Raw genomic sequence first — 25,035 nt, 5'->3', positions numbered from 1 at the left:
TATACGGCAAAAGGAAGGGGAAAGGTAGCAGATGTTTTCAAGCACATGAAACTGTCAAAGTTCGCAAAGAAATATCTGGTTTGGCAAGCCATCTGTACCTGTGGCTTGAAAAGCAGCATTTTCATAGCTTCCGGGACTGTCAACCAAGAAATTTACGTGAAAGAGTGTTTGAATAAACGTCTGCTGCCTTTCCTGAAGAAACACGGTTGTTCCGTACTGTTTTGGCCGGATTTGGCATCTTGCCATTACGGTAAAAAGGCCATGGAGTGGTACGCCGCCAACAACGTGCAGGTGGTTCCCAAGGACAAGAACCCTCCCAACACGCCAGAGCTCCGCCCAATTGAGAAATACTGGGCTATTGTCAAGCGGAACCTAAAGAAGACCAAAAAAACTGCTAAGGGCGAGCAGCAGTTCAAGGCAAACTGGCTTTCTGCGGCGAAGAAGGTGGACAAGGTGGCTGTACAAAATCTGATGGCAGGGGTCAAGCGTAAGGCCCGGCAATTCGGATTTGGAAAAGCGGAAGCCTAACTGAATATTTTTCCTGAATTTTATACTAATTGAACTTGAAAAAGAAATTTAATTTGATTTTTTAAATAAACGATTTCACCGATTTACACGCGTTTTCTCTTGACCAAATTTTGACCGTATCACCTTTTATAAATCAAAAACGTAGTGTGCGTCTTAGGCTAGACTTTGTGTGTGCGGAAAATAAGCTAGACCAGGTAATGTGCTCGTTAAAGAAAATCTGTGCTTAATGTTCTTTTCACCAGCCGATGGCTACGTTTATGTTTCCAACGTCATCATCTGCATCCCCTGGGCGAATAATCCCGGCAACCGTCACCTTGTCCGGTGAAAAGCGATCCACATCTACATCGCTGAGCGGGGCTTTGTGGTTCGTCCACCCACGTGGAAATCGTTGGCCGTTCAACACCAACGGTCGAACGCGCATTGATTGAAGGTAGCATCGTCACCGCGCCAGTAACAGCAGCGCAGCAATCAACAGCAGCTAAATCCACTGGTGAGTCCGTTCTGTTTTTTTCGTTGAGTGTGGCGTCCGGCGAGGGCGCCACGGAGGACCTTTTTTGCCGACCATAAGGTCGAAGAGCATGAATTGCTAATATTTGGATTAGTCCAATAATTGTAAGGTTAGGGTGTCGGCAAGACAAACGTGCGCACGTATCGTCGTATATGGATGCCCACCCAACCCATCAATGTTAGACCCCCGGGGGCATGAAGTAGTTCGCCTCCTCGTGGTGTGCCCTGGAAACGTTAATTATCGAACCCAAGGGAGAGATATTGCGGCTAAACGAACTACCGCAGAGAAGCCCTGCACAAACCCTCGTTGTGCAAAGGCAGGAGTGACGCCGGGTTCTTAGTGCTTAGCACAAGCAGCTGGTAAGCGGTCACATCTGTCCTAAGCTACCCTGTTGGACAGTTGGCTGGCTATCACGTCTGCTTAGAACCGAGGCGAACAACGAACAGCGAACAACAAGAGGAGGTTGAGAAGCCCTGCACAAACCCTCGTTGTGCAAAGGCAGGAGTGACGCCGGGTTCTTAGAGTGCTTAGCACACGCAGCTAAGCGGTCACATCTGTCCTGTACGGGCCCTTGACAGTTGGCTGGCTATCACGTCTGCTCTAGAACTCAGGCGAACAACGAACAGCGAGCAACAAGAGGAAGGCCCTGCACAGCTGCTCACTGTGCAGTAGCGAGTGTCACGTCGGACACAACACCTAGTGATGCGCCATAGCGCAACCGGCCCCCTCCCATGACGTAATGCTTTCGGGCGGTTCCGGGGAGGGCAAGGGCCTAGAGCACAGGGTAAGGTTTAGTGGGTCGGGAGAGCTACTTCTCCCATCCCCACACCCTGAGTTATCTTCTCAGGTGTCTGGGAGCAGATTCCCCCCTGTATAAAAAAAAAAAAAAAAAAGACCCCCGGGTGCCAAGCTTTGCCGTTCCCCGCTTGCTGCATCGTCGTGGGATTCATCAGGAAGAAACACAAGAGCACAGCACAGATAGAAGGTAGTTACGCACACAAGAATAGGACTAGGTAGAGAAAGATAATAAAGAGGAGTAGAAAATACAAGCAATGGAAATTTTGTGAAAGCACGCTCTAGTTATAATAAAATCTAAGCTTACCGTTTTCCGTTGTGAAATAAATGTTTTGATTTGATTTCGAGGTAATGTTGTCCTATTAAAAATTAGAATGAGAGGAAGAAAGTGTCTTCACGTTGTTTCGAGTCCGTGTAATTCTGTTGTTGTCTTCCGCGTGGTCGGAGTTTGACTTTATGTTGCGTACCTCGTTTGCTGCAGCTGCACCTCTGGCGGAAATAGGTGGAACTACCGATGAGGAAAGCTTGACGTGTAACGTTGTTTTAGGTTTGTGTGCTCTCTTACCGTGAGCTTTGGGGAAATATTTCGGGGTGTGAGAGATTATGCTGTTTTTGCAATAAGGGTTTCTACCCGTTCAAATTCGGTGGTAGTGAAGCTGGCTCGATCTCTTCTTTTTAGGAAGATTACTCTTGGACTCGCCCTGGGGCAGTCTCATCCCGGCAAACTCAACATGGTATGCGGTCTCCTTTACCGGAGTGGCGCTTAAGCCGCATACTTATCCGAGATCGACCAGTGACGGCTAGAACAGGTCTATTATGTTGCTTTCCCTAATAAAAATAACCATAAAAGAGAGCTTAACGACGTGTTCGGGGTATCATCCAAACCATGTGTGTGATAGTTTACCCATCGGCGATACAGTTCGTTTATGGCATTTGATTATTAGGGTTAGGAATGGTAGCAGCCGCTTTTCCAGGCACTCCTGGACGTAGATCTCTTGATAGATGGTTGCCGCAGTAATGAAAATGCCGCTTGTTAGACCACACGTGCATATGGCCTGCCAGACGAGATATTTTTTCGGGAACTTCGATAGTTTGATGGTTTTGAAATTTTCAGCCACCTTCCCTTTTCCTGATGCGGTATAAAACTCCTGTCCCGGAAGCTGCTTGAAATCCACCTTCACATAAGTTTCGTCGTCCATGACGACACAGTCGAACTTTGTGAGCAAATTCGTATACAGCTTTCGGGAACGCTGCTCTGCCGACGTGTTTTGTTTGTAACCTCGGTTCGCCACCTTCTTAAACGTCGACAACCCGGCTCGGTTCTTGGCCCGCTGCACAGTAGTATGGGAGACATTGAGCTTTCCCGGGACGTCCCGGATGGAGAGGTTAGGGTTCCGCTTATATTTCACCGCCACCTTCCAGGCTTCCTGGCGATCGACAGACGCTCCCCGAACACTTTTAAAACATTTGTCACGGTCGATTTGGCCACATCCAGCAATGTTGCCAACTTGGCATGTAAGAACGTCGGATTCTCTTGCTGCGCGAGCAAAACTTTGACACGCTGCTCCTCTTGCTTGGACGTCATTTTGAAAACTGGAGAGCAAACGATGAAAACTCATCATAGCAACCATTGTATATACACGCAACTTCCAAATGCAGCATTTCAGGGTTTTTTTTATGCATTTTCAACAGAAACACACCAATTTGAAGTTGACCAATTTTTGCGCGTTCCAGACTTTAATTTCCTCAGGCATGATAACAAAGAGATCGTACGGTAAAGGGCCACCCACATTAGATCCGTTTGCGTTGACGTTAATTTGACAGTTAGACAATAGATTTAGCTGTCATTTTACCGCAACGCGTCCGATCCGGATCTAATGTGCGTGGGCCTTATGAATTGCGATCACACGCTGGTTTTCAAGGCTTTTCAATAGCTATTACTTTAACCTATCTCCATGCTGGTGGAACTATATTGAGTTTGTAACCAGTGGTGTGTCTGTCTGTCCTTAGATAATTAAAACATAGATTTGCCACTTCGGAAATAAACTGGCAACAAAAATGTGGCGCCTTACTGAGAAAGGCGGTCAACGGGTGAACTATTTTTTTCTCCCTGCGCATTCATAACTTTGCCCGCTAAGATTAATTTACTTAGATTGCACAAATAAATTATCTTGATTGGGTGCATAGCAAACAAACCCAAATGGTGTTCATATGATTTATTTTCATGCAAAATTGACATAAATTTTCCCGTGTTTTGGTTCGTCCAGTTTACGCCCAATTTGAGTAAACATAAGCTAAATACGGCTTAAATAATCACAGCATGCAGAGTAATTTGTGATTAGCGTGTATATCTGCATTTGCGTGAACAAACACTTTGAGTGCCGATTTCTGTCTAAAACAACAGTGATTCATACCAGAAACCAAAATAGGGTTTCGACGGTGGGAGTTTCAAAATTGTACGAGAGCTGCTTCCAGTCCAAATTAAAAAAACGTTTCACAAGGTTCTAGTGAAAAACATGTGTTTCCCTAGCTGTTGTTTTTTGATGAACATTTGAATGATATTTTCTTGGGTTCCAGCTCAAGAGACTTGGAGAAATGGATTAACGTCTGCGGTGTCACGAAATTCTCGAAAGAGTCGGTTATTTGCAGCGATCAGGATGACGACCTCATTTTTCCGCTTTGCAAAATTAAGGAATTAGCTGTTCCGTCTTCAAATCGGAACGTTGCGAGCCAAATTTCACATTTAGATGGCATTAGTTCGATGGATGTTGACTTTCAATTTAGCGAGTCGGAATCGGAATGTATAGAGATTGACGATATTCATGACAATACAGTTGTACATTATTAATATTATTGACAATATTTCTCCACCACTTAAGATTGAACACAGCTAATAAAAAGCAAAACAAAACCGATGTGGCATACACAATTTCAATTTTCAACGTCAGACGTGGAATGCGCCATCCAAAACATTAATGTACGCAGGGCAGTTTTGATTCGGAATGCGCACCCATTTCGGCTGCTAAACTTTTAGCTCACCCGTTGGCCGACAGATAGCGCACTATCAATGTTACTTTTCGAGTAAAAGCAGGGATGCCCGACTGAGCAATCTATGTTTTAATTATCTAAGGTCTGTCTGAGATTAGTGAGATTGTCGCGATTAGTGTTTCGTATTTTATGTATAACAATATGCCAAGGAAAGGTTTGAATACAAGCTACCAACACCACCCATCGCCCACAAAATCACCCACTGGACAGTACACAGCCACACCACTAAACGACTGGAAGATCCTCTACCTACCACCAGATGGCACTGTTTACTGGATTTGGAGGCCATTAGGAGGTGGCATAATGGGGCCATGATGAGGCGAAATAGGGCGGAAGGACGATGGCTCAGCGAGGAGGAGAGAGGATAGGTCAGCCGCCATCGTTGAGAATTATTTGATTGGCGATACTCAACAGCGATACTTCGTAAAGCTAGTTCAAGCAAGTTCGAAAATCAGTAAAAACCGTGAGGACGTAAAAAAAAAGTGAAGAAGGAGAGTGAGGTGCAGAACCATCCAGGTAAAATTCCCTTCTAGAGAAACACCTTCTCGATCGCCAATAACCGCCATCGTGATTCCCCATTATGTCCACAGGACCCCGTAGTTTACCGCTGGCAATTCATCCACGGCGTGGTCAGACCCCGTAGTGTCCGTCATTCGGCATACGGCGCGGTTAGACACGGAGCATCTTCCGATACGAAGGTATCCGAGAATACAAACCAACGGCCCATCGACCGTTAGACGCCACGAGTATAGTGAGGAGAGAGAGAGAGAGAGAGAGAGAGAGAGAGAGAGAGAGAGAGAGAGAGAGAGAGAGAGAGAGAGAGAGATCGAAGAGCCGTCGCGGAAAGTACCGAAGTACGCGACCGGCTTGCGAACCAAGTCGAAGGAAAGGAACCGACTGGGCTGTGAAAAGAGCCCAGAAGGAAGCTGAGGAAGGTGAAGGAGTGGCTGTAGAAGGACCAACAGCGGGCCCGCGCTGAAGCATAAGAAGAAACTTCAGGCGAAACGAGGTAGGAGATAGCCAATAAGAAAGTGGGACGAAAGTGGGAACAATAAAGGTACCTATAGCTAAACAAGTGTTGTGTATGTTGGATATTTGAGTGTTTCCTTGGCCGTGATATTCGAGCGCGCATGCCGACCCTGAGGTAGTGTAGAGGGGGGTCTCATTAGTGCTGGGCAGGGAGTACCCCATCTGTTACAAGTTCCATAAAGGAATTATACAGGTTAAGTAATCGACTTGCGGGAAAACCCTTGAGAGGTGGCTCTGCGAAAATTCAGATTTACCGGGAAAATGGTGAATTCCTGAAAATAGACCTGATGATCCGCGATTTTTTTCTAAATCGTGTATGAAAGTAGATAGCCATACCTTTCGAATGGTGGCTGAATCATAACGATTGATTATCGCATTGTCGAGAACCAGCCATGTCAACCATGTATTGACACTTGGGGTTCTGTCAGTAAAAGCGAAGACAGCAAATCAAGAAGACTGGCAACCCTTCCATTTTCTCATACGAGCGCTATGGGACAGGTACAATCGCGTCATCTGCCGCTCAAAGGTAAATGCTTCGAACGAATTTGATAGCAAAGATTACATCCTCAGAAGAAAGGTTTGTGTATTTGCTCATTTTTCTATGCGTTGCTTCCACCTTCACTCAAGTGCAGCGCTATTGTATCTGTCGCTTGGATTCTGGCAAAGTTGCCAGTCTTCTTGATATGATGTCTTCGGTAAAAGGCATATTGCGATTTTTATATTGCCAGGAATAAAAACAGTGAATAGATTCGGTTTGCGACAGCTTTTTTAATTTGTCAAAATCTTAAAAAAAATCATTGTTCAACGGTTTCAAACAATGTAGCATTTCCAGAGGTGAGTGACAGGGGCATCCATCGTCAGGTAGAGAGGCTCATTATCGTTCCGTTTCCGGCGCTTGTTCAAAGTTCAATTCAATCGTTCGTCGATGTTAGGTGAAATTCAATATTTTCGACACCAAAAAAAATTCTCGAACAACGCACCAGGGATGGATGCTGAACTATAAGGGGGGTGATCCAGGATCTCGCTTCTCTCATATGTATGTGCGTGTATGCATATAAAGAGGCGTTAATTTTGACTTATTGACACCGCATCAACATCGTCATCGCCGTCATCACCGTCCTGTTGAAATGCGGTCCGAAGACGGGCTGGGGGAATAACGAACTTTTTGGCTCTTTGTTTCGCATATATTCCGTTCCCCGCGCGCTCTTGTGGCCGATTCGTTGAATCTTTAGGGAAATCATGATACCCAACAACCGGTGGAACTTTGGCGCGCTTCCAAATTCCATCAAGTCGCATTTTTCTCACATACGAGCATTATAGGTATAGCTTATGACATACAAAAGGTTGACGTGGGGAGATTGGAACGACACCGATATGCAATTATTTCGAGAGGGAAATGTTCGCTTTCTTTTTTTTTAAGAAGCGAAAGTACCTTCATCTCCCCGGAGTTTTTCGCGCGAGCGCGCGTGTTTTATTGACCTGCTATCGGAGTTGGGAAGTTTTCCGTTGAAACGAATAAAACTGTCATTCTGTGTTTGGAGCGTTAAATTTACATGTGATTTTTTTCTTCTTTGCATACGCATCTCAATTTGAATCTTTGGTGACATATTCACATGACAGTACCTGACAGTTTGTCGATTGTTGCCCATCAATAAGCAATCACAGAAATATGACTGGCATAAAAGCGCCGGCGAGAACGAGCTGGTCGTAAATCGGGAAATGGCAATCTACAGGTTTTCATAAATCCGGCAGCGATAAAGGAAGATGGGAAGCACAGAGAGGAGCCAGGTAGACACCGAAATGGGTCATTTCGAGGAAGCATTTCAAGTAGCAATCACAAAGGTGTAAACAAAATTATGCATTTTTGATTTACTCTCCTGAAATGCGAGAATTGTATACTCAGAATAAGAGATAATTTAGGAAGGAAGTTACTGCCTTCGAGTGAACTTGTGATCTTCTTCCATAAGGGTAGCGATATGTGAACAATCTGCATTTTTTAATCGATTTTCTCTGTAGATTTCTGTAGCAATTTCCAATTGGTTTTTTCTTGTATACTGTATGCTCGGTTTTCTATGCTTCACTTGAGACAGCGCTCGAAATAGGTCTCGCCAATGTAGCTGCCGAGCATCGCCTTGAACACGTTGTTCTCAAACTGGCGCCGGTTCGTCTGCAGCACTTTGGCTGCCTCTTGGTTCAGCGGGTCCACCGGATTGGGTTCCAAGAACAAGTACTGCAATCCGTACACGATCGAGTTGACGGTCAGCACCGGATTCCAGTCTTCGCGCAGGATGTTCAGACACACATTGCCCTCCAAGTCGATGTTCGGATGGTACACCTGGGTTTCGCATTTCACCTTCGGCGGCTCATGTGGGTAGTTCGGGCCGACCTTGAAGTTGAACACGAATCGACCCCCTTTGTAGAATCCTTCGTCCGGGCAGACGATCAGCTTGAAGTCAAGCAAATCATCCGGATTGGCAAACTGCATGGCACACGTTTCTGGCAAATTCAGCTCGTTGATATCTTTTGTAATTCGCAGCTGGGCCGCGGTCATGGCCTTCTTCCGGGGACCAGAGTTTGGAGATGCCTCATCGTTCTTCTTCTGTTGCTTCAGCGAGAATAGTTTGATCATTTTCTACTACGATTTGTGGTTGATTACACGTTGGTATTGGGATGAAACAGTGGATGAGAATGAAAAAAATTACCAAAAGTTTTGACAGCCACTTTCAACAGGAGATACTTTCCCCTTCTCGATCGCCACTCGTAGAATCAATCAACAACTAATTATTACTGATATACGGCCTACTACCGATATTTTTGTTTTACTCTGGCGCACGGATAATAAGTAAAGCCCTCTACTGTAGCGCTTTAATAATAAGTATACTTATAAGGAATATAAGGATGCTATCCGACAGCTTAAGAACAACAAAGCAGCTGGTAAAGAAGGTATCAGAGCGGAACTTATTAAAATGGGTCCGGATAAGTTGGCCACTTGTCTACACCGACTGATAGTCAGGACCTGGGATCAGTGTTGGAAAAGTTCACGATATTTCACGAAGATCACCAAGGAAAAAGTTCGCGAGTCATAGTGAGTTTTAGTGAACTTTTCCATCACTGCCTGGGATACAGAGACCTCTGTTTATCAGCATTAGGTTTTGCACCGTCGAGGTTAACCTCAATCTGATGACAGTTCAGTGGTACTGTTTACGTGGACTTAGGCTCTGAACCATTTCAGTGCTAACATTTGAAAACGGCACAAAAGCCATTTGTAAACAAATGGTTTGTGGGCCCTTTACTCACTACTTGAAGTACACCCACTCGACACAACAGCAACATCGGGTAGGGGAAATTTTCCCCTTCCTGACGATGCTGTTGGTTTGCGTGGGCGTTCTTCGGGTAGCGAGTAAAGGGCCCACAAACCATTTGTTTACAAATGGCTTTTGCGCCGTTTTCAAATGTTAGCACTGATTTGGTGGATTATTTTAACTTTTGGTTAAAATTTGACAGATGAAAAGTTATCGATCAACCCTGCTATCCGAGCATGGTTATTTCTGACAGACCATTTGCCGGGTTAAATTTAACTCGTGGTTAAAAGTGACATTTCGAAAGTTATTTTCTATGTTCGAAATCCCTGTGTTACCGATCGATCGGGTTTCGAGCAGAACTCAGTCGCTGTTGTCAAGATTTAACTTCTTGTCTGTCAGAAATAACCACGCTCGGATAGCAGGGTTAATCGATAACTTTCCATCTGTCAAATTTTAACCAAAAGTTAAAATAATCCACCAAATGATTCAGAGCCTTAGTCGATTTTTTCTTGGGTAGATTTTCTAGATAACTTTTCAGATTGCAGTGAGATGTAAACCACACTTTTGCAATGTCCACGAACAACATCCTTTCACCACGCATTTCCTCGACAATTTTCAAGTTAAAATTCGGAAATTTTAAAATATATATTTTTCGAAAAAACGACTAAGTGCTTGTAAACAGTACCACTGAACTGTCAAAAAGGTTCAGCCGATTAACACTGAGTTCATTTATGACGTCACGCTGCAGTACCTAATGCTGTGAACCATTTGCCGAGTTAAATTTAACTCGTGGTTAAAAGTGACATTTCGAAAGTTATTTTCTATGTTCGAAAATCCCCGTGCTGTCGATCGACCGATTTTCGACCCACGGTTGTCAAAATTTAACTTCTTGTCTGTCAGAAATAACCATGCTCGGATAGCAGGGTTAATCAATAACTTTCCATCTGTCAAATTTTAACCAAAAGTTAAAATAATCCACCAAATGGTTCAGAGCCTAAGTGAACTGTTGCGCTTACAACGGAGGGCTGCACACACGGCTTGCTGACTCGTTAAGCGTCAAGTTAAGACCTGCTTACACTAGCGCTAATATTAGGTTTTGCACCGTCGGGGTTAACCTCAATCTGATGACAGTTTAGTGGTACTGTTTACGTGGACTTAGTCGATTTTTTCTTGGTTGGATTTTCTCGATAATTTTTCAGACTGCAGTGAAATGTAAGTACATTTCTGCAATGTCCACGACCAACATCCTTTCAACGCGCAGTTCCTCCAACAATCAATACGAAACTAACGATTTTAAATTGGCTTACTACTTGACTAGCCTATTGGTCCCAAGCAAACGATTAAAGTACCGTATTCTAGTCGAAATTCTACTACTACACAATATTTGTTTTGATTCGCTATGAAAGTTTGACAGATAAAATGAGGGGTTAGTTGATTTTCCTATGTTTCGAGGGGTGAATCGATTAGCTTGGGACCGAAGAGAGTACCAGAGCTGAGCCAAAAAGTTGAGCACGTTATTTCGGGACTTTCTAGTCTTATGGTGGTAAGCTCCAACCGGTATTATCCTCGGATTAAATCCCGATCAAGAATGTCCGGCTGGTTTGATGTCGACATCAGAGTTAATCAACATAATTCTGAGCAAACATTTTTCAGATCATACAAACAGGGACGGTATTAAAAGTTAATCCGAGTTGGAGCTTACCGCCATTAGAGTTACCTCTATGGTTCCTCGACAATTTTCAAGTTAAAATTCGGAAATTTTAGAAAATTTTTTCGAAAAAACGACTAAGTGCTTGTAAACAGTACCACTGAACTGTCAAAAAGGTTCAGCCGATTAACACTGAGTTCATTCGTGACGTCACGCTGCAGAACCTAATTAGGTTCTGCAGCGTGACGTCACAAATGAATTCAGTGTTAATCGACTGAACCTTTTTGACAGTTCAGTGGTACTGTTTACAAGCACTTAGTCGTTTTTTCGAAAAACAATATTCTAAAATATCCGAATTTTAACTTGAAAATTGTCGAGGAACTGCGCGTTGAAAGGATGTTGGTCGTGGACATTGCAGAAGTGGGGTTTACATCTCACTGCAGTCTGAAAAATTATCGAGAAAATCCACCCAAGAAAAAATCGACTAAGTCCACGTAAACAGTACCACTGAACTGTCATCAGATTGAGGTTAACCCCGACGATGCAAAACCTAATTAGGTTCTGCAGCGTGACGTCACGAATGAACTCAGTGTTAATCGGCTGAACCTTTTTGACAGTTCAGTGGTACTGTTTACAAGCACTTAGTCGTTTTTTCGAAAAAAAAATTTCTAAAATTTCCGAATTTTAACTTGAAAATTGTCGAGGAACATCGCATTGCAAGGATGTTGCTCGTGAACATTGCAGAAATGTACTTACATTTCACTGCAGTCTGAAAAATTATCGAGAAAATCCAACCAAGAAAAAATCGACTAAGTCCACGTAAACAGTACCACTAAACTGTCATCAGATTGAGGTTAACCCCGACGGTGCAAAACCTAATAGACATTGCTAAAGTATGATTGTGTCAGTGACTTTCATCGGGAAAATTTTCCGTAATGAAGTTTTTTTTTCCCGATGAAAACATTTTGCGTATACGTATACGTGATCTCGTACGTGACGTAGTGTGCGTACGATAAACGTCAGCAATCTCTATGCCACACATGACCTATTCAGGACAAATTATTTTTATCTAGATAAAAATGTCTACACTAATAAAATTCCACACATTTTTATTCGCGAATTTCCATGTGAAATACCACATGATTTTCATGTGACCACACATAAACAGAATCCACCCAGAAGCACACATGAAATTTATGAGTTAAATTTATAGTATGTGTGGTTGCACTTGGCTTTTATGTGTACACATATTAAGTATGTGTCCGGCACATAGATATCATTTGTTGATCACATTGCAAAAATGCATGTGTGGGACACATAAAAACAATCTTTGAAATTTTATCGGTGTATGGTTTTGACAGTTCGGATCGCTGCACATTCTAATCGGCCGTTACTGATTTTTGGGAAAAATGTACGATTTAGTTTCATGTCAGTTTGTCGGTGGTAATATGCCCAATATTAAAAAAGGCGACAAGCTAGAATGTGAGAACTATCGAGCGATCACTATTCTCAACGCGGCCTACTAAGCGTTTTCCCAGTTCATCTTTCGCCGTCTATCGCCGCTAGCAAGCAGATTTGAGGGAAGTTATCAAGCCGGTTTTGTGGACAACAGATCGTTCTTGGTGCATTTCAGCGCTGAGTAAATCTGTTGTGCTGTAATCATATCCGGCGGAGGTACGACACAAGGGGGGCATCTAGGTTTTGAACGCATTGCGCAACCTGATCTTTGAGCGGACTTTGGATGTTCGAGCCAAGCAAAATCGCATTTGCTTTCTCCTGTGGGGTGATTGAAAGATGATCGATATAATTTTCAACTCTGAGAGGTGGAACGGGTTTGGGATGAGTTTCCAAGACCTTGGCCACCTTCCAGAATGGTCTGTTCAGATCGGCCCTTTCACGTTTTTGCCCAAGTCTCCAATCCTCTGAAACTGGCGTCTACGCACCATTCTAAACCCAATTAGTAATTGGGTGTGGGAATCAATAGCAACAAATTTACCCCTCACAGGAACTTGTTGAACACATGCCTCGTCAGCCACGGATATGGCCTGTTGGAGTCCTTCCAACGCCCGGTCGATGTCATCTACGGTGTCAAGCGGCGGATCTTCGTCGATGCCTCTGTCAACCACATGTCCAAACTGCACTCAATTTACGTGCTGGTAGTCTTTGTACCGGTTAATGGTCGAAACGGACAGGAAAAAAGTCCAGGGAGATGAAAGTTGGTTCGTCTGGAACCTGCACAGTGTACATTCCACGTTGTGCTTGATCGAATAGTAGACATCCGTTCCGGTTCCGCTGGTAGTAGTATGGGTGATGGTGATCAGGTCATTCTTGAATTGTCTTGCTAATCCGTTGATGGCGGCACACTGCCGAGGGCAGTAAACAGCGATGCACCGGACATTTCCAGTTGGCGATTCTACCTCCACACAAAGAGCTTCGATGATAGAAGTGTGGATGTGACAAGGGGTGGGTCACTTCGCACACCAATTTTGGGTCATCTTTTTTGTCAGTGTGCCGCAAGTATGCTGATTGTGCCGGTCATAGAGCAAGCTGCGATTGTTTGTAAAATATCCATCCCGGCAACCCGGTATTTCTGACACCTTGAATGTTTTGGTTTGAAATCGCAAGGATAAATCGGATTGAGGATGACGCGGGAAGTGGCGAATGTGCGAAATTTCGGTGTTTTGTGATCCATAGGGCAATAAAAGTCCTGTGTTTTAGTGTTCTATAATGTCCTCAAAGGCAGACCAGAAACCTAGCCTTTCGGCTGGAAAGAGTTGGAACCGGTGGGGAGTATTGTTGGAGACCGACTATAGAGTGTAATGAATAGACTTCTTTAGTTTGTTTTGTGTGAGTTGCAGCATTATTTGAATTAAGGGTATTAATGGGGTCTGATTAACTGCCTCTTCCTCTTGAGTCCACTCTAGAACCTACATTTCGTATTTAGACCTATAAGTGAACTCCTGGTCTGAGTTCCCGCATATGCAATAATCATAAGAAGTGCCTAACTACCAATTCGCGATATCATTCTAACTTTATGCGGAATGGTCTCTCCATCTATGATATCGTTTGTGTGCGGTACCCGTTCATAAAGGTTCCTCTGGTATATTCAGTTAGAAGATGTTCCTGAACATAGAGTCAAACAGCACGTAATGTTCTGAACAACTTCAATGACAGTTGTCCAGCAGTGCTCCCATTTCATTTACAACAATCTAATGCCTACGAGATTGTGCCGAAGGTATGCCGAAAATGTGGCGATGGATGTGCCCAAGCTGTGTAGAATATAATTCCGGCACAATGTACTGAGTGACTTACCCCTTGGGATGTGAGGCATCGGCAAGATCAATCTTTTTGCTTTTAAAGAGCAAGCATTCCAGGTGACGATAGTTAGCGGTTTAGACGCCATGCTGGATGATGAACTTCCCGACTTGGATCTGCTCAAGCTTATTGTGGCACTTACTAAGAGCACCGGTCATTTTGTTGAAGATTTCCATCAATCAATTCATCTGCTGAGAACAGATCGGGGTTGTTGTTTAGCACTGGTGGTTATCTCCAGTGGAGAACTATGTCCAGCAGAATTACCGGAGGTTTCTTGAGGGGAAGCGGGTTGCACTCGAGAATTTGCTTGCGGGAAATCCTACGTCCTGAAAGCTGGAAACTTTTCCTTCCTGATTGGTTGTTGGTCGATGCCTGTTTTCGGATGCGTTTAAAGTCCTCGCGTCCTGTCTGTCGGAACCTTGATGCGCACCACCACAGTTGGCGCATTCCTTCGGCTCCATCCCTTGGGTGGTTGGAAGTGGCGTGTTCTTGAGCGTAGTTGCTGCAGCGTGGCTTCTTGTTACAGTTGCGGGTATCGTGTCCAAAGTTGAGGCACTGCGTTATGTCACGATGGCCGCCACGGTTTACCTCCCAGCGTACGATGATGGAATTAATCGAGCGGATGACTTGCAGCGCATTGAGCTGCATTCTGGAAGTGTACCAGGAAAAGACAATCGAGGTAGGTCTTCAAGCTTTCGTCTCTCCTCGTCATCCGGAAGACAGCGATTGGGGCCTGCTTGTACCGGTCCTTGATGCGAAATCGTCAATCGGCGTTTTGAATGGCACTTTCTTCACCACCAGTGGAGGAACCTTCTCTCTGGCCGGCAGAATTCTCGTGATCGACGGCATCGCCGAAATCACCGATGTCGTATATATGAAATTTATAATAATTTTCAGCAATTCAGACTATGTTAGTCATTGTGATGATGCCTCTGTAACTCCCAATCCTAGGAACCCGGAACGTGACGTAGAAAGCCCCATGGAAGCCCCCAATCCCTCCGTCTCAGTCCTGCCATCAGCAGCCTTCGTTCATTATAGTGGACAGGGGGTCTTCCAACCCACTCACTATGGCGAGTATTCAATCAGACTTGATGATGGTCAGTTATTGCCTGATGTATCTGTGATTTCCAGGGAGAACAGTCGTTCGATTCCTTGCCACAAGCAGGACGTCGTGATCTTCTACCAAAACGCCGGAGGAATGAATTCTGATGTTGAAGAGTACCGCCTAGCTGTATCGGATTGTTGCTACGATGTAATTGTCCTGTGCGAAAAGTGGCTCGATTATCGAACGCTTTCCAGTCATGTCTTCGGTCCTGATTACGAGGTCTTTCGTTGCGATTGGAATCCTAACAACAGCCACTCCAGTTGATGAAATATTCATTTTTGGTGACTTCAATCTGCCAGGCGGATTCCTGTATCCAGATCCTGATAGAGCAGCATTGAGAAGATTTACGAAGTATCGCATGCTTCCTCTGAAACTACATTATGTGATGCTGAATCACATGTACCAACGAGTCAGTCGTGAATGTTTTTCAAGTTTCCAACGAGGCATCCAGAGCAAACTTAAGCTGCACCCGAAATTCTTTTGGAACTACGTGAACAAGCAACGCAGGGAATCCGGCTTCCCATCGTCTATGGAATTCAACGGAGAGGTTGCTGCCACCGTTCAGGATATATGCCACCTTTTTTCCGATAAGTTTGCCAGTGTATTCACTAATGAGATACTGACTGACGAACATATTAACCTGGCTGCCAGGAACGTTCCAGTAAATGATCAAACGCTGGGTGCAACTGATGTTAATTCTGAGATGATTTCCAAGGCCACGACTCTGCTCAAGTCATCCTTCAATCCTGGACCTGATGGAGTTCCATCTGTATTTTTGAAGAGACATATTGCAGCTTGTTAATTCCGCTTCATCGCCTGTTCCGCATGTCTCTCTCTAGTGGCATAATTCCATCCTGCTGGAAATTTGCGCAGCTGTGGATAACTATCGAGGAATTACATCGTTAAGTGCCGTTTCGAAGCTATTCGAGCTAGTGATTGTGGAACCGTTGCTGTCCCATTGCAAACAGTATTTGAGTACTGTCGGTCGCTCTATAACCACCAATCTGCTGTGTCTCACATCGTATGTCGGATCGGGTTCAAACGGACGTTATTTATTCAGACCTATCCGCAGCATTCGACAAGTTGAACCATGCTATTGCGATTGCTAAACTCGGCAGGCTCGGTGTATGCGGTAATCTTCTGAGTTGGTTTCGATCATAACTTAACGGTCGCTAACTAAAGGTTACCATAGGAGATCGCAGATCAGCTAGCTCCTTCGCCACATTTGGTATGCCTCAGGGAAGCCACATGGGACCGTTGTTTTTTATACAGTAGATCTGGTCATCGAAGGCTCCTCGGTTATCATATGCAGAAGACCTCAAAATCTTCCTACGAATCCGCTCCATTGCTGACTGTCGCTTTCTTCAATGTCAGCTGAAAGTATTCGCTAGTTGGTGCAGTTTAAACAGGATCGTAGTGAACCCAGCCGAATGCTCTGCTATTACGTTCTCACGAAAACGACAACCGATAATATTTAGCTATGAGTCATAGCCATGACTCATGACCTGCTTGGCTCGACAATTGAACGGGTGAATCAGGTGAAAGACTTGGGTGTGTCAAGCAATACATTGCATATGTTGTCGATAAGGCGTCAAGAACTTTATGGTTCATTTTTAGGGTAGCTAAAAATTTCACCGATATCTACTGTCTAAAATCTCTCTATTGTTCGCTTGTTCGATCGACGTTTGAGTATTGTTCAGCGGTTTGGAACCTAAACCCCAACAACAGTGCCAAGAGAATTGAATCTGTTCAACGTCGCTTTCTTCGTTTTGCGTTGCGTAGATTGTCTTGGAATGATCCGTTTCGATTACCCAATTACGAAAGCCGTTATCAACTTATCAACCTGGAACTTCTACGGACTAGAAGAGACGCAAGTAGAGCCCTAACCATGGCCGATATCGGGCAAGGAAGGACAGATTGCGAGGCAAATTGACCTGAATGTTGAACCCCGACCGCTTCGTAACAACCTTATGCAGGGCTGATAGCGATTTTAGTGGCCATGTCGAAGAAATAAGTGACCAAATAGTGACTTGTAGTTGTAAAATAGTGACTACAAACTGACCTAAAAGACGAAAAGCAGTTGTTCTTATTGTGATCGTAGCAACCCAGTAATTCGCGTCGCTATATGCACTTGTTATTAGTTGCTAAGTTTCTGAATAAAATTTTCATTCCACTGTTCAACGTCAACCGATAAAGACGTGTTTCAATTACTCTCTACAATTGGTTATGGGCCCAGAATACCTAACCGGAAGACTCTAAAATTTCAAGACCAGAAGATGTATGTCCACAGGCGGAAGTTTAGGATCCGGACAGCAAGGTCAAGGAGATGGAGGCACCAACGGAAACGGCAGGACTGAAGCTGGAAGCGTTCGAGTCACCAGAAGTTCCGTGGCACTGCCAGCCATTGACAAGCTAAGAGGCCGGGAGAACTACACGACGTGGGCATTTGCGATACGGATGATCCTAATCCGTGAAGGAAGCTGGTCTGCCATCGACTGAGACGGAGAAGGTGTTCCTGAGGATTTGAAGTTGCAGGCTCTGGCTACGATTTGCTTAAGCCTCGAAAGCTACAATTACAGTCTGGTGCAGGATGCGGTTACAGCAAAGGAAGCCTGGACAAAGCTGCAATCTGCATTCCAGGACAGTGGACTAACCAGGAAGATTGGACTGCTCAGAAAATTTACGTCGGTACGGCTGATCAACTGTGCTAGCGTTGAGGCGTACGTGGACGAATTAATGAGCACAAGCCACAAGCTTGCATCCGTGGGCTTTAAGGTGGACGATTCCTGGCTCGCGGCGATGTTGCTGATGGGTCTTCCTGATCAGTTCGAGCCCATGATAATGGGACTCGAAGCCTCTGGAGCGGCTTTGACAGCGGATGCAGTGAAATCCAAAATTCTACAGGACGTTAAGCTAGATCGTGGTCCGGTCAGCAGCGGCGCGGCAAAGGCGAGAAGTTATGTTACACCTGCAAGAAGCCGGGTCATTTTGCTGCCAAGTGTCCGGAGAAGCAGCAGCAAGCGAAGGCGAGCAAACACAAGGGTCTCTGTTCCATTTTTGCCATGGGAGACGTCAGCACCAGTGAATGGTATTTCGATTCGGGTGCCACTTGCCACATGGCACGGCCGGATCAGAAATTTCTCGATGAAGTCAAGATGGACCACAACGTCGGAACGGCGAACAATGCCACTATGAAGGTCGTAGCGAAGGGTTCAGTCGTGTTGGACAGCAACGATGGTCGAATCGATGTCAGCGGTGTTCTGAAGATTCCCGACCTAGCCACCAACTTGTTATCCGTAAGTACGATCTGCAAAAAGGGCAAAACTGTTATTTTCACCAAAGACAGATGCGAAGTTCGGAACGAAGACGGTGATCTGGTTGTCACCGGCGTCGAGGAAGGTGGCCTCTACAGAGTCAATTGGCCAGAGAAGTCGTTTTTGGCAAGCGGCATGAAGCTCTGGCATCGACGTCTGGGGCATCTTCACAAAGGTGGTTTGAAGAAGCTCAAGCGAATCGCCAACGGAATAGATTTCCAAGATGGGTCGTTAGAAGGATGTGTTGCCTGTCTGGAGGGCAAGCATACGAGGCGTTCATTCCCAAGCAGCGAGTCAAGAGCTGAAGAACTGTTGGAGTTGGTACACTCCGACCTCTGCGGACCAGTGGAGATTTCGTCGTTGGGTGGAAGCCGTTATTTCATGACGTTCCTGGACGATGCAAGCAAGCGGGTGGTGGTTTACTTCTTGAAGCAGAAAAATCAAGCACTCGAAGCGTTCAAGTCGTTCAAGGCCAAAGCGGAAAGACAGACGGGCAAGAAGCAAAAAATCTTGCGTTCAGACAACGGAAAGGAGTACGTGAATGCAGATTTCCGAAAGGTGTTGGAGTCCGATGGGATTCGACATCAAACCACGTGCCCGTATACACCTGAGCAGAACGGGGCGGCAGAACGCATGAACCGCACGCTGGTTGAAAAGGCGCGGTGCATGCTCAACGATGCGAAGCTGGGAAAAGAGTTTTGGGCAGAAGCTATTTCGACCGCGGCTCACGTGGTGAATCGATGTCCTACTCGTTCCCTGGAAGAGAAAACGCCGGAAGAGGCGTGGACCGGAAAGAAGCCGAATTTGAAGCACCTCAAGATTTTTGGCTCGAGCGTGATGACTCTGGTACCGAAAGCGAAAAGGAAGAAGTTTGATCCCAAATCTGAGAAAGGCATTTTCGTCGGCTATTGTGAAGACACGAAAGGTTACCGGGTGTATGATCCAGAGAATGACCGTTTCCACGTTAGCCGAGATGTCATGGTACTGGAAGAAGGCGTCGCTATCTGTATGGCAGAACAACGAGTGCAGCCGGTGGAGTTCATGGAGCTTTGTTCGGATGAAATCCATGATCGTCCTGAGTCCGGTGCAGCTGATACTCCTGAAGATGGTCAACACGCTGTGCTTCCTCTAGGCGAACAACCGAATGGCATCGTCGTACCTGGTGCAGCCGGGCCTGCTGTTGTTATCGATCAACCGGGTGGCAATCCTGGTGAAACCGAAACAACGGAGGAAAACATCGTCGTTGTCGACAGTTCGTCCAGTGAGGCAGACGAATTCGAGGATGCCTGTGCCGATTTTGCGCTTTCACCGCAACTGATTAGACCAGCTGAGTTGCAGCAAGGGTTAAGGCGCAGCGGTCGGGAGCGCCGTAATCCAGGCAAGTATAATGACTTTATTAGTTACGGTTCCTTTTCTGGTGGTGTTCATTACCCTCAGTTATCCTTCAACACGACGAGCGACGATGATACGATGGATGATCCGACGAGCTACGATGAGGTTCTGCGGCGGCCGGACCGAGATCATTGGATTGCGGCTATGCGTGAGGAAATTGCATCCCTCAGCGAGAATAGCACGTGGGTGCTCACCGATCTGCCTGAAGGGCGGAAAGCGATTCGGAACAAGTGGGTGTACCGAACGAAGCGAGGTCTCGACGGAACCATCCAGAGGTACAAGGCCCGCCTCGTGGTGAAGGGCTGCTCTCAACGACCTGGTCTGGACTACGACGAGGTGTACTCCCCGGTTGTGCGGTACGCGACCGTCCGGTATCTGATGGCACTGGCGGTGCGGTACAACTTGGATATTGACCAAATGGACGCGGTCACTGCATTCCTGCAGAGCGAGCTGAAGGACGAGGAGATCTACATGCTCCAGCCAGAAGGGTTCGATGCGTCGAATGGAAAGGTGTGCAGACTGAAGAAGGCCCTCTACGGTCTCAAGCAGTCCAGCCGCGTATGGAACGCGCAGTTGGATGTGGTGTTGCAGGAGTTCGGACTGAAACGGTCGAGCGTGGATCCCTGTTTGTACTGGTGCATCCGTGGAGGAAAGATGATGTTTGTGACTATCTACGTCGACGATCTCTTGATTTTCACAAACGATCGGAAGCAAAAGAAGAAGCTGAAGGCCCATCTGCACAAGCGGTTCCAAATGAAAGACCTCGGGGAGGCGCAACAATGTCTTGGCATCAGAATCACGAGGAAGCGTGTAGAAGGCAAGCTGTGGTTGGATCAACAAGCCTACATCGAAGACATCGTCAATCGCTTCGGTATGGCCGATGCCCACCCAGTTGCAACACCAGCAGATCCAAGCATCAAGTTGGACAAGTCGATGGCACCGAAGACGAAATCTGAAATGGAAGAAATGAAGTCAGTGCCATACAAGGAAGCAGTCGGGTGTTTGTCGTTTGCAGCTCAAGTCACCCGACCGGATATTGCTTTTGCCGTCAACGTTGTGAGCCAGTACAGTGCCAACCCTGGCCGTCCTTACTGGGAAGCGGTGAAGAGGATAATCCGGTACCTGAAAGGTACAATAACCAAGAAGCTAGAGTACTCGACAAGCGGTCCAGCGGACATAGTTGGGTACAGCGATGCCGATTGGGGAGGAGATGCGGACGACCGGAAATCCACAACCGGTTATGTGTTCATGATGCAGGGAGGTGCGATCTCGTGGAACGTCAAGAAGCAGCCTACCGTAGCCCTTTCGTCCTGTGAAGCGGAATACATGGCCATGTCTCGCACGATCTAGGAAGCTATGTGGTGGAGTAATCTGCAGTCGCAGTTTTGCGAGGCCAAACCGATTTCCGTGTGCTGCGATAATCAATCGGCAATCAGCATCGCCAACAACGGTTCGTATAACCCCCGGACCAAGCACGTCAGTATACGGTACCATTTCGTGCATGATAGCCTGCAGCATGGTGTCGTCCAACTGAGCTACACGTCGACAACGGAACAGCCAGCCGATGGGTTCACGAAGCCGATGACCGTTCAGAAGCAGCAGAAGTTTCGGAAGCTAACTGGCGTCGCGGATTAGGGAGGAGTATTGTGATCGTAGCAACCCAGTAATTCGCGTCGCTATATGCACTTGTTATTAGTTGCTAGTTTCTGAATAAAATTTTCATTCCACTGTTCAACGTCAACCGATAAAGACGTGTTTCAATTACTCTCTACAATTGTTCTGATGGCACACCAAATAAATGTTTGATGTTCTAGACTTATTCAATTAGTATCTCACAAACATTTATGTACGATGAGAACCTTTGAAGCGAAAGATTCAATAGAAAGTTTATGACCAAACCCACGGTATTAGTCAGGCCCCCTTATTCTGCGAGTCACGTGACTCTCTCTCACCGGTGAGGTGACAATTGTCACCTCGTGTGAGGTGACTCTCCATACAAATCAAATGGAGAGTCACCTCACACGAGGTGACTATTGTCACCTCACCGGTGAGAGAGAGTCACGTGACTCGCAGAATAGGGGGGAGGGTGTCTACTAACTGCCTCATAGCCTAGTCATTATCCTTACCGATTTATGGAGGGTCCGCAAGTTCGACATTGTAGCGCTGCAGAAGGTTTGTTGGAAGGGATCGTCGGTACAGGGTACAGGTTTCATCGTGATGGGCGAAATGCAGAAGTACGTGATTGTGTGGTGGTCAATCGATAGCAGAATGTGCAATTTGATGATCAAAGGCCGTTTCTTCAATATCAGCATAATCAACGTGCACAGCCTTCACTTAGCAAGTGACGATGAAGATAAAAACCCTTTTTAAGCGCATTTGGAACGGGAATACGACAGCTGCCCAAGCCATGACGTCAACATTGTTATCGGAGATCTTAACGCTCAGGTCGACCAGGAGGAAGAATTCAGACCGGTTATAGGAAAGTTCAGCGCTCACCAGCTAACGAACGCCAACGGCCTCAGACTCATCGATTTCGCCGCCTACTTCCAGCATAGCCTCCCATATCGGTACACCTGGAGATCACCGCAGCAGACAGAATCGTAAATCGACCACATTTTGATCGACGGAAGGCACTTCTCGGACATTATCGACGTCAGGACCTATCGCGGCGCAAACATCGATTCGGACCACTGCCTTCTAATGGTTAAGGAGCGCCTAAAACTTTCCGTTGCCAACAACATTCGGTACCGACGCCCGCCACGATACAATCTGGAGCGACTGAAGCTGCCCGAAGTCGCAACTGATTACGCGCAATGCCTCGACGCAGAGTTGCAGGATGAAGGAGAGCTCACCGAAGCCCCTCTTAAGGGCTGCTGGAACAACGTGAAAGCTGGTAAAGATGATATCGGAGCGGAACTTATTAAAATGGGCCCGGATAAGTTGGCCACTTGTCTGCACCGACTGATAGCCAGCATCTGGGATACATAACAGCTACCGGAGGAGTGGAAGGAGGGAGTAATATGCCCAATATATAAAAAAGGCGACAAGCTAGAATGTGATCGAGCGATCACTATTCTCAACGCGGCCTACAAGTGCTTTCTCAGATCATCTTTCGTCGTCTTTCGCCGCTAGCAAGCAGATTTGTGGGAAGTTATCAAGCCGGTTTTGTGGACGGGCGATCGACAACGGACCAAATCTTTACGTTGCGGTAGATCCTCCAAAAGTGTCGTGAATATCAAGTCCCTACGCACCACCTATTCATCGATTTCAAGGCCGCTTATGATACTATTGACCGTGAAGTGCTATTGAATATTATGGACGAGAATGGTTTTCCCGGTAAGCTGACCAGACATATCAGGGCTACGATGGACAAGGCGATTGTATTTCCTGCCTCCTGTTCAACATTGCGCTAGAAGATGTTATGAAACGTGCGGGCTTTATCATGCGGGGCACGATCTTCAATAATTCCAGCCAGTTCATCTGATTCGTTGACGACGTGGACATTGTCGGAAGAACGTTTCGGGCCGTGGTGGAGCAATACACCTGGCTGAAACGTGAAGCAGAGAAGGTTGGATTGGAAGGTGAATACGTCGAAGACAAAGTATCTGTTAGCTGGAGGAGCCGAGCACGATAGGGCTCGCGTAGGCAGAAGTGTGACAATAGACCTCGGTTCATTGGTGGCGTCGGATAACAACTGCAGCAGAGAAATTCGCCGGAAGTCTTGCTTACTACGGACTCCACAAGACCCTGAGGTCGGGTAAACTTCCGTTAGATATAAAAGGTGGGGGCGATGTTTCTATCAACGCCGTCACTGCACCCCAATGATGCCAACGTCTCAAGGTAACGATCACTTTATCATTCTCTGTCAATAACCGAACAATAAAGACGTGTGAAGCTAATAGTCCGTGTTGCGTGTTATTTCACTGTCGCGAAACGCCATTGGAACTTCGGTCGGTTGTGTTCTCCGTGCTGCGCTACCTGTTGGGTTGTCCGGTTCTGTAACCGGTCTGCTGGTGTCCCACAGGTTATGGGCCCAGGGCTTGTGGCAGGAGAAAAGTGATTCCGGGACTGTGAATGTTTCCTGAAAGGCATTAGTGCGTGAGACGGCTCGGTGTGGGTACAGTTTTTTTTTCGGTGCGGTGGTGGCTCGGATTGTGTGGCAGCACGCGTTGAATTGTAAAAGTGTGCGTGTGATTTCGGTGGTGACTCGAACGGTTTGCCTTCGGTGTTGGTGTGTGTGAGGCCGGGAGAAATTTGGTTGGACTCGACTCGGTAGTTTTTTTGTCTCGTCGTGTGCTTTGTGCGTCGATCGATCGAAGCAGAAATGAGTGAGAAATTTCTATTTGCCCGCCTCAACAACCAAAACTTTTCTGTGTGGAAGACGCGCATGGAAATGTGTTTGAAGCGCGTCGATTTGTGGAGTGCCATAGTGGGAACAGCACCCGTGCCGGTAACTGCGGCCTGGACGAAGGCAGACGAGAACGCGCTGGCTACCATTGTGCTGTATGTGGAAGACAGCCAGCTTAATCTCGTGCGTAAAGGGTGTCCACGATGAAATTGCCACACACAAAATTGATTCGCAAAATTCGAGTTTTCATCCGATTGCCATCAAATTTTCAGGGATTGAGAAATAACTATTAAACTTCATTTTACCATTTTACTCGTATTTTATTTACAGTCCATACGCAAATGCCCGCACCTTGGCCTTAACACCGGCCATAAGATTCTGCACAACCTGTGAATCAACCGTTTTTTGCATGTAAACCCATACTTTCTTCAGTTCCTCGACTGTCTTCACTACCTTAGGTCGTTTAAGAAGGTGCTGCTTCATAATCGCCCAGTACTTCTCGATGGGGCGGAGCTCCGGAGTGTTGGGAGGGTTGAACATTTTCGGCACGAAATTGACCTTATTGTCCGCATACCACTTCAGCACGTCCTTGGAGTAGTGGCATGAGGCCAAATCCGGCCAGAAGATTGTTGGGACGTTGTGGGCCTTCAGGAGAGGAAGCAGCCGCTTCTGGAGGCACTCTTTTATGTACACCTGTCCGTTC

General features: G+C 46.2%; 1 protein-coding gene across 1 annotated transcript; it reads right to left on the bottom strand.

The window, feature by feature from the left end:
* Nucleotides 1-7,985: 7,985 nt before the first annotated feature.
* On the bottom strand, nucleotides 7,986-8,539 carry LOC135707616 (NEDD8-conjugating enzyme Ubc12-like). The gene has a single exon (XM_065229480.1). The coding sequence runs from the start codon at nucleotides 8,535-8,537 to the stop codon at nucleotides 7,986-7,988; it is 552 nt and encodes a 183-aa protein (XP_065085552.1). The 5' UTR covers nucleotides 8,538-8,539.
* Nucleotides 8,540-25,035: the final 16,496 nt, after the last annotated feature.

Source organism: Ochlerotatus camptorhynchus, unplaced genomic scaffold, assembly GCF_037179485.1.
Source record: "Ochlerotatus camptorhynchus isolate MF236.1 unplaced genomic scaffold, CSIRO-AGI_Acam_v1.1 ptg000314l, whole genome shotgun sequence".
NCBI classification, from domain to species: domain Eukaryota; kingdom Metazoa; phylum Arthropoda; class Insecta; order Diptera; family Culicidae; genus Ochlerotatus; species Ochlerotatus camptorhynchus.
Note: the sequence above shows the minus strand (reverse complement) of the source record. Positions and strands in the feature narration are given on the sequence as shown.